The sequence below is a fragment of the Anabrus simplex genome, chromosome 5, assembly GCF_040414725.1.
Source record: "Anabrus simplex isolate iqAnaSimp1 chromosome 5, ASM4041472v1, whole genome shotgun sequence".
Taxonomy (NCBI): domain Eukaryota; kingdom Metazoa; phylum Arthropoda; class Insecta; order Orthoptera; family Tettigoniidae; genus Anabrus; species Anabrus simplex.
Window position 1 is genome coordinate 91872922 of NC_090269.1, and position 18298 is coordinate 91891219.

The 18298-nt window shown below is 39.3% G+C and overlaps 1 protein-coding gene across 3 annotated transcripts in view; it reads left to right on the plus strand.

Annotated features, from left to right (window-relative positions):
• The window catches only part of mew (multiple edematous wings), a 288348-nt gene extending 270297 nt beyond the window's left edge, over nucleotides 1–18051 (plus strand). For all 3 annotated transcript variants that reach the window (XM_067146993.2, XM_067146995.2, XM_068227565.1), the window contains 4 exons: nucleotides 4783–4976; nucleotides 7457–7551; nucleotides 11250–11376; nucleotides 17413–18051. In XM_067146993.2, the coding sequence (XP_067003094.1) occupies nucleotides 4783–4976; nucleotides 7457–7551; nucleotides 11250–11376; nucleotides 17413–17631 (635 nt within the window). In that variant the 3' untranslated portion in view covers nucleotides 17632–18051. The remainder of the gene's footprint in view (nucleotides 1–4782; nucleotides 4977–7456; nucleotides 7552–11249; nucleotides 11377–17412) is intronic.
• Nucleotides 18052–18298: the final 247 nt, after the last annotated feature.

The window sequence follows — 18298 nt, forward strand, 5'->3', positions numbered from 1 at the left end:
CTCTTATCTGTGCTTTCCCACACTGAATCTGTCCACCTCTTTCGGGGTCTTACTTGTGGTCTCTTTCCTGTTATCTTCTCAGAAAAAGCCTTTGTTGTTTCTGTCCTGTCATGAAGTTTCAAGATTCCTGTCCTTTTCCTTTTTAAATTTCTAATTCTATCCTTTCTGGTCTTGCCCTCAATATCTATTAGGAATTTTATCTCCGCTGCCTGTATTCTACTCTCCTCTCATTTTGTTGTAGTCCACAATCCAGCTGCGTAGGTTAGCATGGGTTCATAATTAGAGCCCTGTGCGGATATACAAAATATTATCCACAACCGCACCCGCATCCGCGAATGATTATCCGTGGATATTGTTAATATTTAAGTACAATATATTACACTCAAGGTATTGAAATGGATAGTTCTGTTAACATAATACAATAGGCCTGATATCTGGCACCAGATCCCCCCACAATCGCAGGTTTATGAGAGATTTTCTTCTGCAAGAACTATCAACCTATTGACCTTTGTTCCTTCCTTCCATTAATTGCGGACAGGAGTCAGTTAGGCTGGGTTGAGATTTGTGGCTTTATGGTCTCAGGGCTCTTTATACATCACCATTCTTTCATACCACTATCAAGGGTTGCCTAACCATAAGCAAAAATAACAGTGTGTCTGAGTGAAAATGAATAAACTTCATTATTTTGAAATTATCAGCAAATTTATCTGCAATACCAATCAGTTTGTATCCGCCAAGACCCTAACTTCGCGGATATCCGCATCCGCGCAGGGCTCTATTTAAATAGGTTGAATATAATACTTTCTTACATTTCTTCAGGACATCTTGGTTCCACGAAATACCCCTTACACTCTGGTAGAAGCTTTTTGCTTGTATTCTTTTCCCAATTTCCTCAGTTATCTTTCCATCTTCTGTGATCACACTTACCAAGTATTTGAAATTTTTAACCACTTCCAAAATTTTACCATTCAATCTTATCTTTCCCCTTCCTTCCTTCCTTCCTTCCTTCCTTCCTTCCTTCCTTCCTTCCTTCCTTCCTTCCTTCCTTCCTTCCTTCTCCTTGTCATCACTATTGTTTTACTTTTCTCTGTGCCTACTTTCATCCCAAATTTTTCTGTCTCTTGATTCCATACTTGTACTTGTTTTTGCATTTCCATTTCATCCTTACCCCATATCACTATATCAACTGTAAACAACATGGCAACATGGCTCTCGTTGCCTGTCTTCCCAATCTCTGCATACTGTTCTTATGAATTTCATCCATGACTATGATGAATAGTATGGGGGATAGTACGCTTCCCTGTCAGAGACCAGTTTCAACTTTAAACCATTTAATTTTTCCTATACTAGTCTTCACGCTACTAACACAATTTTTGTACATAGCGTTTATCATTTTCACTTCCACTCTGTTAACATATTTTCTCCCTGATGTGTTCCATACCAACTGTCAGGCACACTGTCGTAAGCTTTCTCAATGTCAAGGTGCAGTATGATCTAAAATCACATGTCAGTGTCATTGTCTTTCTGAGTGGAAGAAAAATTTACAAGAAAGCCATTTTTTGACCGAACTTAATACGGGTACAAGAAGTGAAAATGCAGAACATAAAATACACGTGGCTACTTACTTCACTCCCAGTTAGCCATATATGGACTAGAGGCATTTAATTGTACATTCAAGTGTTAGAAACATATCAATTAACCCCTTGACACCAACCTCCGTATGTCATCTAGACCCCATTTTCTTCACATGTTGCCAACATCCATGTGTGGTATAGATCCCTGTAGGCCTAATTTCATTTCATTCTAGCTTATAAACTTTTAAATTTATCAATATGGAAATGGTATATCTTTGAAGCTGAAGTTCGGTGCCTTCCTTCTATGTATGAATCAGCCCAAATGAATGTTTCTCTTTTTCTTTCTTTAGAGTTTAAAATAGTCTGATCTCTTTCCACTTGAGAGCAAATAGTCTTAACATTTCTGTTGGAATTCAGCGGATGTATGTTTCACTACAGGATGTTTCCTTATACATACTGACAGTATAAATCACCATATTTCCACTGATATGCATGATGACATGATCCAGTGAGGATTCCTATAATTCTTTCAACACTTTGATACCTCTTAAGACTTCGTAATTATTTGACTCGCTGTCACTTTTTTATGTGATAAAATTGTAAAATATTGAAAGGTGGAAAAATAAAAATATTCCATTAAGGAAATAAATTAATTTGTCATTCATAAGTTACTATCAAACAAAAAATGAAATTTATCAGTTGTAAATTCCATCAGGTTCAGGGAGTTTGTTTCTTATCCGATTTACTATTCATGATCGCATATACAATTTTTCAACCAGTTGCAGTTCTTGATTCAGTACAACTTACAAACTGTTTGTATGCTATAAATCTACATATTTTAGGAATAGGGATATTGTGGGTTAAGTCACGTTGCTGTTTAGAATTGTTCATTTTTATGGCTCAGTTTTATAGTGTTAAATCAAGAATTGAGTTATCAAATGAATGAACGACAGTTGCACACTTTACACACCCCTGTACTTTATTTATACAGTAGAACCTCGATAATTCGAAATCTGTTAATTCAAAATACCGCCTAATTCGAAGGAGTTCTCATTCCCGGAAGCATGAGGTATGGTTTTGCATGTTAAATTGTTTAATTCAAAGTATGGATAATTCGTAATTCGAAGAACAATGTCGGTCCCATTACTGAATTTCACACTTTACTGCCTTTACATTAAAAAAAATAGTATTCCTCAGAGTAATTTAAATTCAAAATTTATCCGCATCATGATAGATCACATCCTCCGGAACGTGCTGGGGTAGCTTTCCATACTTTCACTCACTTTGGTGTGTCTACAGTGTGCTTCATATTTGCTAAGTCCGAGTAAAATCTTAATTCTTTTGTATTCAGCATTTTAAGAACACCACAATATCACATAGTAGACAGTGTGTGGAGAAGCAGAATCTGTGAACACTGTTGATGCGTGGCTCATATATCAATTCATAGGCACTGAACAATGTTGTCAGTGCTGATGAAACTGCATTTTTTTTTTAATGCCGAGCCCAAACGGACTTACGGTTTTAAAGGAGAGAAGTGCCAACCTGGAAATCGTACAAGGGTGGGGGTCATTGTACCGTGTTGGAAGCGAGAGACTTCCTCCCTTCGTCATAGGCTAGTTCGATAAGCAACGCTGTTTTAAAGGCGTCAGGCATTTTCCATGCAAATACAAGGTATCTAAAAAATGCAAACAATAAAGCATTTGCATAGGGGAGACTGCATAATTTGTCCTCGTCTTTGAATCATGTGATTTTTTCTTTTGTTGCTTGAGGTTATGTTTGCCAGTGATTTATCCAAGTGCATTATTTGAATAATAATAATGTACATGCATCTTGTTGGATACCTTTCGGAAATACCTTTTCCATAGCATGTGAAAGGTTTAAACTGTGAATTATTTATTTATTTACATAGTTTACGCCCACATTGGAGCACTTAAATCAAACCCAAATACATTTATGTTAACAAAGAATTAACTGGATGTGATTGTATGCATTAATGGGTCTTAGAATAGGTACTCTGTGACTCGGCATTTTTTAATTATGAGTTGGTGGTTAATTCAAAATCACGTAATTCGAAATCCTGTTTTTGCGTCCCAATGACTTTGAATTAACGAGGTTTTGCTGTATTGTGTAACTTACGATGACACAAGCTATCGATATTAGTTGGCATAGGAACTTTCACACCTCTGTTTCTTCCAGGATTAGAATTGCATCCAGACACACAACACTGAGGCATCTTGTAACTATCACAGATTTATTTAAGAGCTGCAGTAATCTCGTCACACACATACTGCTGCTTGGTGTTACAAATAGCAACTATATTTGACACTCAGCCGTTTATCTCTGAAATGCACGATCAGATTCTTACATGAAAAACGTGGTTGATTTATGTATTTAAGGCCTTAGTTTTCATTTTTGTATCATTTTACACTGGACTGCTCTCTTCAATGAATGATTTCTTATTTTTAACTTAAAATAATTACCCTGGTTAGCACACATCCAAAAAAAGGTTTTTTTAAAATTTCCAACTAAAATTAAAGGAGTGGCATGCATAGTTTAATTACTGATGAGCAATTATGTGATGGTGATTCTGATGTTGATTTTTCATGTCAGTAGGAAGCTACAGACCACTGAAAGTTTTGCGCTGCACGTTCAGGCAGGAAAGTGAACGGTGGTAGACATTGTTTTTCTGCAGAACCTATCCACTCACAGGTCTATTTTAAAATGAGGTGAATGGGAAAAATATCAGATATTTATTTTACACAATAACACTTTGAAAGTAAATTTACACAACATTTTATATTGTCATTCTGACAACTACATACACTCCTAGTGATGTATTTTCATCATTTGGTACTTTTGGAAATACTTGTTGGGATGGAGTTAAGGAACTGTTATCTGGAGGACATCAGAAGGAAAATAGAATGAGAAAGTTATACGAAAATGAAACACGTTGCAGAAGAGTGGCACAGCCTTCAGGATATGAATGAATGAACGAATGAAAGCGTATCTGTTTCTAGATTACTTTGCATCTCCGTGATAATTCCTGGACAAGTGCTTAGAGCAGTTAATGTGTATGGAGCAGTTTTGGCTTTCTTCTTTTGGGGTCAAGCGATATTCCTTCTTTTTCCCATGTACTGTTCATTTATTTTCACTCCTCTGTTTCTTACTTTCTGGATTCAACTGTTGACACATCTGTCTCCAATTACAGCACTTGGAGGAGGAATGTGCTACATGGAGTCTGGTCAAGTAAATCCTCTTGGGCTGGAGGATGTGCCCTCACAGGAGGAAGAGGAAGGAGAGGAGGAACTCTCGGCACGGCGCTCTAAGAGAGACACGGAGATGGTTATCATACCAGAAGTGATCACAGATAAAGATGGCCGGCAGCGCAAGATAGTCACTATGGTAAGTAATATAACTGTTGGCAACTTGTGACACTATCAACTTGACTGATCAATTTTTAGTGCTAGGTTTGTTTAGGTAAGCGATTTTTTTTTTTTTAATCATAGGGCTTCAATGCAACATATGTGTTAACGTCATGTCAGAACTTGGGAGACTTTAAGAACTTCAATTCTTTTGTCCTGATGACTCCGATGCAGGGGCTTAGCTGAGGGGGTACTGGAGATTAGACCTCCCCCCCCCCCAAATGGAATTTTTACAATAAGAAAATAAAGAGAAACTGACAATAAACCAACAGATCTGTTGAATCTATTTTCTAGGAAACCTCAAAAATTTGATTTTAGACTGTAAACTGAACATACAATTTGTTGTAAAACTGTTGACCTTGATTGTATTGTTTTCATTCTGTATTTTAATGTAAGATTTTGTAGTGTACTGCAATCTGAATATCAACATAATTCACTTGTATTAGTGTCCTTATAATGTCAAGTCTGGATACACGCACCACACACTCTCACCTTCATTATGTTCTATCAGCATTTTGTAACTATAATATCCCGCCCCCTTCGGCTGATTCTGGCTAGTCTGTTGCTCCGATGGCACGCTGATTGATGCAACCTTACAACATTGATTGAGTTTGTGAATTTGTTCTGCTCCATCTTGTCTGGATTTTTCTTAATGTCCAATTTGCCTCTGCTTTTGGTGGTATTGGTATTCATATATCTTCATGAGAGTCATGTTTTTAATGCAACAGACATTTTGATAACATTTTTCCAAAATATTTCCTAAATTTTTGTTTTTAATAAAAACATCTGTAACAAGAAAGTGTACGAAGACCTTCAGTTTAAGCCCTCGCTCGTTTCTCTATGTTTTCAAGTTCAGAAGTTACAGCGCTTGAAATTTTACGACTAATGGCTTTTGTAGTCTTTATGGGAACACCACTGTTTCATGCATTAATCCAGAAAAAAAATGTTGTTGTTTTATAAAATTGCAACACTGTTGCTGTGTAGACTATAATTTGTTCTGTTGGGATCAAATTTAAGTCAGTGGTGATCGATTGATGGATTATTTATTTATTTATTTATTTATTTATTTACTTACTTATTTATTTATTTATTTATTTATTTATTTATTTATTTATTTATTTATTTATTTATTTATTTATTTATTTATTTATTTATTTATTTATTTATTTATTTATTTATTTATTTATTTATTTATTTATTTATTTATTTATTTATTTTCCATAAATTGTACTTGTACAATATAACAATATAGGCGTGGTCACTGGAGAAAGGGCCGGCCCCGTGGTGTAGGGGTAGCGTGCCTGCCTCTTACCCGGAGGCCCCGGGTTCGATTCCTGGCCAGGTTAGGGAATTTTACCTGGATCTGAGGGCTTGTTCGAGGTTTACTCAGTCTACGTGATTAGAATAAAGGAGCTATCTGACAGTGAAATAGTGGCCCCAGTCTAGAAAGCCAAGAATAACAGCCAAGAGGATTCCAATTACATAAAGGTGCGGGCAAGCCCCACTACCTGACTGCGACACATATTTTTCCAGAATTCTCACGAGACAGCCAGGGGCTTACATCGGCCAGAAAGGCTTGTAGTGTGATTGCTGCCTGGGAGACTGATTATCTCGGATCGAGTAGGGGTATTTCAGTCGCCTTGACAAAGAATACTGCATTGTATTCAAAATGTCGGCAAACTGTACATAATACACAGAAAACAACTACACGGTTCAACCTGGAAAACAAACTAAATAATTTGCCTTACCAGGCTTTGGGGTGACCTTGCTGTTAGTGGAAGCCCATGGTTTTTTTCTTCACATCACCAGTTTCTCTGACGTTAAAATCTCTGGAATAGAACCATCTTTTGGGCGGTTAGGGCGTGTGCGTTTGCAGAGTTTCACCCAGAGGTGTCATTTGGGCTCATCAGTTCAATTGGCGTGTCCCTCCAAGACTCTGATGAGCCCAGATAGCATGTCTGGGTGAAACTCTGCAAATGAACACGGCCTAACCACCCAAAAGCTGGTTCTGTTTCCGAGATTTTAAGATCTGTGGCCGTGAAAGCCATTTTTTGAATTCTCTGAAGTTGTTTACCCGTGAAACAATCGAGTGCCGACCAGGAACACGGCCATGGGGCGCAATATTGAAATGGGTACAAAATGCATGGTTCGTGGCGATGATTGAGCGACCACTAGAAAAGTATGCCTCGACAGTGAATACGCGTTCCACCTTTGTCCATTCCGTGATACTCACTAAACCAAGCAGAGCAACAACTTTATGCCCTGCCCTCTTGAATGTGTCTACCCCCACCCTCCTTGGAGCAACCATCACTTCAGTGCACCAAATTCAAATCAGCAAGTTCCTCTGCCCCACCCTGTATTTATCTCTGTATCTTTCTTTTTTTTTCTCTTGTCAAATAAAAACTGTCACTTTCTTAGAAGTGTACATCATGTGAAATAAGTTTTACTTGTGTGTTTCAGAGCTGCTTAGTTGGTTCAGCGAAGTGCATCAGAATCCGCTGTGTAATCCGAGAATTGCAGATAAGACAGGAAGCAACCATTGTTGTAAAAGCAAGGTACAGTGCTGCATGTGATAGTTCATTATTTAGACAGCTACATGTGACTTTTCTGGAAGGTGTTCAAGCAGGTACAATGTAGACTTTAAAATGGTCAATATTCTTCTGCTTGCCTTGTATATTTTACCAACTCCCAGTGGGTAAATGGAAATGGTGTATAGCCTTTATTGCCAGAATTGTCCGAGGACATGTTCGGCTTGCCAGGTGCAGGTCTTTTTATTTGACTCCCGTAGGCGACCTGCGTGTCATGATGAGGGTGAAATGATGATGAAGACTACACATACACCCAGTCCCCATGCCAGCAAAGTTAACCAATGATGGTTAAAACTCCCAACCCTGCCGGGAATCGAACCTGGGACCCCTGTGTCCAAAGGCCAGCACGCTAACCATTTAGCCCTGGAGCCAGACTCCCAGTAGGTGTATTCTGTATATTGCAGCGTGTACTCTCAATGTTAACTGCCACAAGTGCATCATTCAGATTCTTCTACACTGCAATAATTTCTTCTTTCGATTTGGAGGTGTTTGTCACTTTTGACAAGTATCTTAGTGTTGAGTTACATCTTGAAAGTATATTTTTATTTATTTGTTTGTGTATGAAACACTAAACAGGTGTGAAGGCTTTTTGTGTGTGTGTTATCAGTCCTTGGACTGATCTTAGGCAGCAAATCAGGCCAGCTCTCTGTATATCACCTCATCATGGCGTAGGTAAACATCAGTGTAAGTTGCTGCATGTCTTCTGAGACAATACTGTAAACATTAAGGTACTGTCCAGTTGGCCTGGTTTGATGCAGTTTTCCACACCTCGCACCCCTGTCTCAGGCCGTTCTCTTCACTGCTGCATGTATAAGAATTATAACATACATCCTTCCATATCTGGTGGTCATATTGATCGCTTGGTCTACCTCGGCCATTTTTATCCCATACGCTTCCCTCCAAAGCTAAAGGAACAAGTCATTGCATGCCTCTCTCTCCTTTGAGTGAAATTCACCAAATAATTCTCTTCACACTTAATCGGTTACATTTGTGATGCAACTGATCACAAATGTGATGCTCCCATTGGAGCATTAAGAATTTAAGTATCTTTTTCTCTTCTGAATCATTTGCCGCCAATGTTTCACTCCCATATAGGGCCACGTTCCACACAAGTACTGCCAAAAACAAGTCTGATATGTATATCTATGATTGTAGTGGCTGAAATTTTCTTTTTCAGCTAACGCTGAACTACATTTTATGCCCTGCTTGCTTCTCCCGTCATTGGTTATTACATTATAGGTTGCAAATTCCGGTACTTAATGATTTAATTTCATAGCCTCATATTACATGCTTCACCTGGCTGCACTCTACTACATTCCATCACTTTTGTTGTGGTGGTTTTTTTTTTTGGCGTAGTTTTCCAAACTTTTTTCCATTCTGTTCAATGTTTTCTTCCAGATCTTGTGCTGATTTAGATAAGATGATTATATCATCAGCAAATCTCAGAGCTTTAATTGCTTTTTTTTTAATAGTCACTCCTTTTCTACATCCTTCCTTGATTTTCCTCATTCGTTTTTCTTCTTTTTCCTGGCCTTGTTGGCAAGTGATTTTGATTTGGCCCAGTTTTACAGTTGGATGCCCTTTCTAACACCAATTTGATTTTCTTCTTCGCTTGGTCTGTATGCATGAGTTGGAACTTTAATGGTGGCTACACTACTATGGATGTGAAATGAAGCAGAATGAATTATTGTTACTTCTCCCACATGTTAGACTATGTCTAACCGACCTTGCAGTAAATGGATTTGCCCTTCCAACACAACGCACATGCGCTGTGATGAGAAGCTCGACGAGGTAACCCTAGTGTCAGTGAAGCGGAAATGCAAGCGGTTGCCGCGCATTTACACATAGATTGACATTAGACAGTCTGTATTTTAATGTAAGATTTTCTAGTGTACTGTAATCTGAATATCAACATAATTCACTTGTATCAGTGTCCTTTCAAGTCTGGATACACGCACCACACACACACACACCTTCATTATGTTCTGTATACCTGAAGATGCCTGTCCAGCGAGGTACAAATCTGCCCACGCAAAACAGATTGATGTGGCACTCAATGAAAGCTGTAGAATAATTACTGGTGTCCTGAAGCCAACTCCTCTTAAGAAAATCAATTACCTTACCAGTATTGGTCCTTGTGATGTCAGGAGAGAGGTTGCTGCTAATAACGAAAGGCTTAAAACAAATTTAATGCCTGCACATCCACTCTTTGGACACCAACTTGCCCAATGAAGACTGAAGTCCAGGAAAGCCTTTTTAACATCTTCAGAATACCTGAAAAGATCATCGGACAAAATCAGGATTACCAAATGGAAACAAAAGACCCCTGGCCTCTTGAAATGGATGGAACCACGGGAAGTGTTGCCTCCCGGTCACACTGAGGACTGGTTGACAGGGAGGTCCTTAAACAGACTTGGATCTAGAGTGGGTAAAATCAGAGCGTATCTACAAAAATGGAACTTCCCCATCATTACGGCCTTTTGTGACTGTGGTGAACTTCAGACAACTGAACCCCTGCTATGCTGCCCCCTGTGTCCATCAAACTGCACCTGGTGCTGGCCAATCCAAATGCCCTTGAAGTGGCCAAATTTTGGGCCGAATCAATGTGACATCTGTATGGCATATATTGTTGAAGACCTTTTACTTGTATATATTTGTGTATATAGTTTGTTTCTTTTAAATGTAGTAGTATTCTCTTGTACTTCTGATTCAGATAAAGATTAGGTCATAAGATGGGATTATCACGTACGACTGCTGCATATTCTAAGAAAAACGCCTGATTTTGCACAAAATTATTTTGCAGTGGGTTCCGTGCAAATTCACGGAAGCACAGCGATGGTTATGGTACGATGCCACTCAAACTCACTTGGAGCACTATGTTTGTGAAGGAGACACTTTCTTACATCATATTATTGCACTGGCTGAGGCAAGGGCCAGATCGTATGAACCGCAGCTTAAGTGCCATTCCAGTAACTAGTACCATTACGGGTCACCACGCTATACAGAAGTTTGTCAAACACCTACTAATGTGAAAGTTATGGTGATACCCGTCATCCTAACACATGCTGTACCACAAGGACAGACTGTTACTGCAGAGTATTTCTGTAATTTATTGGAGCATAAACCTGAGACCAGCATTGCGAAGAAAGCAGCAACACTTCCTACAGAACCCTCCCGTCTTGTTGCAGGATAATGCGCAGGCACGTGAGGCAAATCCTGTAGTTGATGTGTATGATCACGCTGCGGTTTGGGAAGTGCTTTTCCATCCACCACATTCACCGGACATAAGCCCATATGAATATGATTTGACCCCGAAGATGAAGGAATCAGTTCATGGCATTCACTTCCGGACTGTTACCGAAATTCTGCAGGCAGTAGATTGCTCCATCAGAGACATCAGCAGAATAGGTGCTGCTACAGGGCTGCTGCAACTTCCACATCACTAGCAGTGAGTTGTAGACAAGTGTTAGTGACTACCTTGAAGGATTCTAGACAATTTCACACTGGTTTTACTGCTGTCTTGGTAGTACTAGTTGCCACTATTCAAGTCGCAACCCTAGTACGTAGTACTAGTAGACAGACTGCACCCCTGCCTTACTCCCTGGTGGATTGTTGCTTCTCTTTCATATCCCTCTAATAAAAATGTTATCTCTTCTGTGTTTCAGGCTCTGGAACTCCACACTGGTGGAAGATTATCCCAAGGTGGACTCTGTCCACATTTGGTCCCATGCTAAGCTAAATTTTCCTGACAAGCCCCATATACATCAAGACATCTCGGATGATGAGAACAGTGTAAGTAACCAGTGGCTCTGCCAGTTATATGATTTATGGAGGTGTTTGGCTTATGTAACATGAAGGGAGGTCTATATCAGATGTTGTTTGGCTGTACTGATACTTGTTTTTGAATTAACCCTTTGAGTTGAGAATTTTGGCATAAAACATTATTCAGGTCAGAGACATGTGTCTCCAGCAAAAGATCAATGTGACACTGTTCATGTAATGCTAAAAGTGATTAAAGCTCAATAAGCATTACATACACAGGAATGGTCTGTATATTATTTTAAAGTAGAAGGATGAGTACATGTGTTGGTGATGTAATATGAATGACATCTTAAATAAATGGCCACCCACGTAAAGTATAACTTTGGTGTTCTAAAGTCGGTTACCTGCAGTGTAGTTCGGCGTGTAAATTCACTCAGAGATGAGTATGGTGAATTTAATTTGTCTCAACCAGGTCTATTGGAAAACAGCAGAAAAATTAAAATGTGATTGTAAACTTTCAAAATATTACAGGTTTTAGGACTGAAAATTGACCAAAATTTTGGCCTATTTTACAAAAATGTCCAAATACGTGACTAATTGTTATTATACCTCTGGGTATAGAGAGTAGCACCTGTTTAAAAAAAACCTTGGTCCAGCTGACCCAGCTGGTAGTCCCATGTAAGGGTCCCTTGCCAGGGTTACAGTGAAGTCCTTATTGGCTGCTTTAGTGGAGAAGGTGACTTTTGGAATGGCGCAGCAGGCAGATGAGGCAATAGTTGAAGGGAACGAATGACCTAGATGGCAGAGGAGGGTTAATACCACAATGGCAGATAGGCTGGATGAGTTGTCTTCAGGCAGTGTCTGCACTCCATGTTAGGAGCAGCTGCAGGGCCATCTGTTCTCCATGTTAGGAGCGGCCTAGTTGATAGGAGGAAGGACATGGGAACCCACCTCATTACTTTTCCCAAGACAACCCAATGGCTTTGCTCAATTATAAATGTTCGTACCTACTATTAAATTTAATTCTGGAGTTTCAAGTCCTCCAATCGGATCTCGGGGGGGGGTTTGAGAGAAGCCTTGAATCAAAGGTATTCGCTTCGCAGAGAGATGATATGTGGAACCTGGAATGTGAGGGGTTTACTACAGACAGGCAAACTATCAATTGTTGAGAGAGAAATGAAACTACATGGCGTGAAGATCTTGGGACTGTGTGAGACACACTGGAAAGGTGCTGGGCATTTCACCACTACCAATGGTAAGACCGTATATTTCTCCAGTCATAATCATCAAACAAGGAGTATTTTATTATACCACCTATTCAATACAATCTAAGTGTTAAAGTTGTTTTCAATATGGACCAATGATGAGAATAATGACTTGTAATAATTATCAAAGTCGGTATGATGTAGCGGTCGTCGTTGCAAGTTATAAATCTCATTCCATATTGACGGTTATCAATACAAATTGATAAGGAGGATTTTTAAATATTTTCTTTTGTGGTCGTCGTTCCACAGAAGTTATGTAGTGCAATCATTGGATATTATCCAGTCAATGATAGAATTATTTCCATCAAGATAAATTCACCACCTTGTAAATTAAATATTGTACAGGTGTATGCACCAACATCTGCTGCCCCTGAAGATGAGAGACGAATTCTACAGTCAGTTGGAATGCTTTATTGATAACATTCCACAAATAGAAGTTCTCATCGTTCAAGGTAACTTCAATGCTAAGCTTGGTGACACGTCATCTGATCGAGGAGAGAGTCTTCTGCAATTCTCTATAGATAAGGAAATGGTTGTTACCAATACACTCTTTTAACATCGCCCTTGCTGCCGATATACGTGGATATCCCCTGGAAACAGGATACGAAATCAAATTGATTTTATCCTGATCAGAAGTTGTTGGAAGTCATTTGATAAAACAGCAGAAGTTACCCTGGTGCTGAATGTGGTTCAGACCATATCCTTGTCATCATGAGAATACGACTGAAACTCAAAACCACAACAAAGGTACGAGAAATTTAATTTGATGATAGAGCTCTATGTAGCTTTGGCGAGGCTATTTATCCCATACTACAGTCATTAGGAATAAATCCCACTGACACTGCAGATTTGGTATGGAACAACTTGAAGGCTGCTGTGAGTAGTGCAAGCAAGGAAATACATGGGCATAATTCATTTCCTAGGAAGCCATGGTTAAGCGCCGAAAGTTTGAGTGTAATATAGGAAAGGAAACAGTTAAGAAGAAACAATCATGAAACTGATGAATATTTACAAATGCACGTGTCACTATCTTGGAAAATTCAAAAGCAGTGCAGACTTGATAAGGCAAAACAGATTCATGAAATCTGTGAAGAGATTGAACTGCATAAACAGCACTGTCAACCTCGTGATCATTTTATGAAAGTAATGAAAATTACCTGCGACTTCAAGCCCCGTTCATGGGTTGTGGAAGTTGAAGATGGTACCCTCATTGGAGAGAAACAGCTGACCATGGAAAGGTGGAAAAGATACTGTGAAAATCTATAATGCAGATGTGACTACCAGGAATGTTTGCAATAAGTACATCCCTAATCAATCTAACTCAGAACCAGAGCCTTCAGTACTGAGGAGAGAAGTAGAAGATGCAATTAAACACCTGTAGAATCATAAAGCATCAGGACGTGATGGCATCACTGGGAAAATGATTAAGGAAATGGGAGAAGAAGGGGTATGTTTAATGCACTTCATCTGTAGCAAGATATGGGACAGTGGTGTATGGCCACAAGACTGGCTCATTTCCATCTTCATTCCACTTTACAAAAAGGGATCAACAAGGAACTGCATGAATTATCAAACCATCTCACTAATATCACATGCAAGTAAAATATTATTGCATACCATAAATGAAGGTTTGAAACCTTACATTAGATATCAGCTCCCGTCAGAACAACCTGGCTTTGTCAAGGGAAGAGGCACTAGAGAACAGATTTAAATATTCTTCAGTTGGTTGAAAAGGCACATGAATTCAACTTTCCTTTGTTTCTGTGCTTCATTGACTACCAAAAGGCCTTTGATTGTGTTTTGTGACCGAAGTTGTGGTGTGTTCTAGAGGAAATGGGAATTCCATCTCATCTCATCTCATTTCACTTATAAAAGGCTTAAACGATAACAACTTGGCCAAAGTCAGAGTTGATGGTGATCTGTCATCAAGTTTTAAAGTCTCCAAAGGTGTGAGACAAGGATGCATCTTATCACCTCAATTGTTTAACATCTGTGGTGAATATATCATGAGGCATGCCCTCGACAGTTGGGAAGAAAAATTTTCGATTGGTGGGAAGAGAATTAATAACCTCCATTTTGCAGACGACACCACACTTGTAGCCAGCAGTGTACAGGAGCTTGTCATGATAATGGATTGTGTACAGCAGGAAAGTCACAATCTTGGCATAGAAATTAATTGGAGCAAGACAAAACTAATGATTGTCAACACAGGTGCTGAGATTCAGCTGCCACAGCACCTGAATAATCTCCAAAGAGTATGTCACTTTCCTTATCTTGGTTTAATAATCGAGGATACAAGTAGCTGCGAAAAAGAAATCAAACGTCGCTCATTCTAGGACGTACAGCTATGGCAAAATTAAAGATGATCTGGCAAGATAGAGCAATATCTATGAACATATTAGATGTAAGGCTTTTCAGGCGTTTGCTCTATTTACCAGCGTTTCGTCTTAGGTCGGACACTAGACTCTTCAGAGTGGGATGTGTCAGACCCTACCCACTGATGCTGGGTGTATGCAGGTGAACTTATCAGAAGCCTGTATTAGAGGCACAGTCTGATAACTACATACGGGAGATAAATTTCCACAATGGAATTATTGCCCGCCTAGCAATTCCGAATGGAAAATTCTAAATTCCCATGGATATTTTTCTATTTTTTTAAATCTATGAATACGAAGAAAAGATTAGTCCATTCGCTTGTGTTCTCGATCTTCCTGTATGGGTGTGAAACTTGGACCATAAAAGCTAAAGACAGGAACCGAATCAGTGCCATTGAAATGTGGTGTTGGAGAAGGATGTTGCGAATACTGTGGACAGCCAGGCGAACAAATGATTCTGTCATCCAAGAAATTGGAATACAAGAAAGTCTATGCCAAGTTGTGTACCAGAGAATCCTGCAATTCTTTGGTCACATTTTGAGAAGAGTGGATGACAACCTGGAAAAATGAATTGTCCAAGGAAAAGTTTCTGGCAAAAGGACACGAGGACGGGTCGCATAAAGATGGGTTGATCAAGTAAGAGAGATCATGGACTTACCATGGAGAATTACTGTCCAGAAAACGCAAGTTCATACAGAATGGCATCGGCTTATAAAAGAAATAACAAAGTCCTTGGGTCACGATAGTCATGAGTGGAATGACTGGAGAGAGAGAGAGTGAGAGAAGCAGGTAAAAACATGTTCAAAACATATTCAGGAGGAAATTAGGGTCTATAAAGGATCGAATTGGACCGAAAGTACATTGTTGAATGAATGAGACAGTTTAATTTTTAAGATTCTCATGAAAGTTCAAATGTTGTAATGGAAAGTTTTTAATGTACGTCTTTTAATTTATAAGAGAATGATTATTCTTTACCATTAATTATTTGTTAGCTGACGATGGCGGCTTGAAACAAGCCGAAACATACTGACCCGTTGTAACTCATCATGAGTAAAACAAGTATCGATTAGGTTGAGCTTCACTAACAAAGCACCAGGAAGGAGCCATTGCAGTGGGTACAGGCATAGGACATGGTAGTACTATCTGCGCCTGACAGGAAGTTGCGGCGTTTGTAGACACGGCACGAGTTAACAGCAGATCCTCCTCTCATTACAACCATTAGTCATGACGGAAGAAACAGATCCATGTTCATAATTAAAGTCTGTTTGTTATACGGTATATAAAATTGCTGTATTTATCCGAATTCAAAACTAAAATTCCTGTATTTATTCAAATTCAAAACAACCCTGAATGCAAGACGACCCCCCCCCCCCCCGCCTTGCACTTCTTCCTTTTTAAAAAATGAAATCAGGCTTCATAAGTGCTTTGTGATGTAATTTTATTTATAACAAATTTTCAAATTTAATTTGAGAAAAAATAAACTCACACTAGTTTCATGTAAATTCTACCTACTTCCCTAATCATTTTCATTAGTGTAATTTGATACTGCCTTTGAAAATTCAGGAAATTCCTCTTTCCGAACTTGCGTTCGTATCGCATCTCATGTTATGACCACTCCAACCTTGCGGTTTTTCTGCTCGTACCTCTCAATTTCATGTTCAATTTCTTTAAAGCATCCTTGTTGCGGGACACTGAATGCCATTCTTTTATACAGTATGCATTTTTATACTATCTTTGTCTCCACGCCAACGCCGAACATAGGCTTTAGTTATGACGTATTTTCTTGCAGCTGCACAGTTATTCTTATTTCTGGGTGTTTAATAACCATTAACTTAAAATTGGCATCATAATATCAAAGAGAACTCATTGAAAATTTGCCGGCAATATCTGTTCTACATGTATCTACAATGCGATGATCCATCACAAAAATATTCCTGTTGTGTATAAAACTGTTGCTTTCACTATGCATCAGATTCAACCAGCTGCTGCTAGATGCACGTCTTGCTTGCCGGCTTCGGCAGCTAGCGATGTATAATAAAGACATGGACATTGAGGTCAATGAATTTTGTGCACCATGGTAAATCTGTTCCACCGTTGTGTTTTTCGCACACATTTCTCACAATCTCTTCTCTCCAGTCTGCTTTGTTTCTCCGTCTAATATCCTTTTCACATCCTCCTTCGTCATCCAAATATTTAAACCTTTTCATTTACTTTAGCATGTTTGCTCCTCTGTCTCAAATTTGTATCTTTTCACTTCCTTGTCTGTTGGCTATTATCACTTCTCTGTATTCACTTTCACTCTCCCTCTTGCCAATGTCTCTTGCCATTTCCACTCTTTCCTGCAAGTCTTCCATTCTGCCTGCTAAAATGACCAGGCTGTCTACTTTTGATATTTTACTTTAAATGATTCCTTGTACATGTTGCAGGCGGAAACTGTAGCATTACCAGATCGTCTGGACCAGCACAAGCCCGAACCAGTTCCCATCTGGATCATCATTGTGGCTGTTGTGGCAGGCTTGTTACTTCTCGTGTTACTCACGCTTGTGCTCTGGAAACTAGGATTCTTCAAACGTCGGCGACCAGATCCTACGTTATCAGGAAATCTGGAGAAGCATCGCGATGAAAACGGAGATTACTCATCGTAGTAATGACGACCATACGTGTGTGCGTGAATGTGTGCAGGGTGAAGTGTGTCGATTTGCTGTGGGAGCTTGCAAACTTTTCTACACAGTGCAGCCCCGAAGAGTGCCAATACGAACGACCCGAAGGTTGAACAGGTGTTCTCTCGGGCATGTGGCGGAGCGTACAGTAACCCAAATGATTTGCGCGTGGAAAGGATTGCTCCAGCCTGCTGGGTTAACCTTCTGTGATAATCAGACTGGATGGGGGAAATGTTCTCATTTGTTTATAGTGTATATAATGGAAGGACATGTTGCAGCCTTATAGCCTCAATACTTCATTACAGTGGACGCCCCCTTAACCGGCCTGCTTGGCACCAGGCACTTAGTTAGACAATGAAATGGCCGGTTAAACCAACAATATTAAAATAAAGTTCCTAACCCACAGTTAGTAGTACGGTATTGTAATTTAAGATATTTCATCATTAAGTTTTTTTTTTTTTTTTTCAGGTTAGACCGAGTTGTTTGATGTATCTTATGTATAGGTTGCTGACATTTTGAATTAATTGCAACTTCTGTACCCCTATTCAATACGAGGTAGTCAGTCTCCTCAGGCAGCTAAAGTAAACTACAAAGGTGGTCATTGTGCCTCGCCTTATAGCATCTCTCCTCCTCCAGGCTCTTGTGTGTCCCG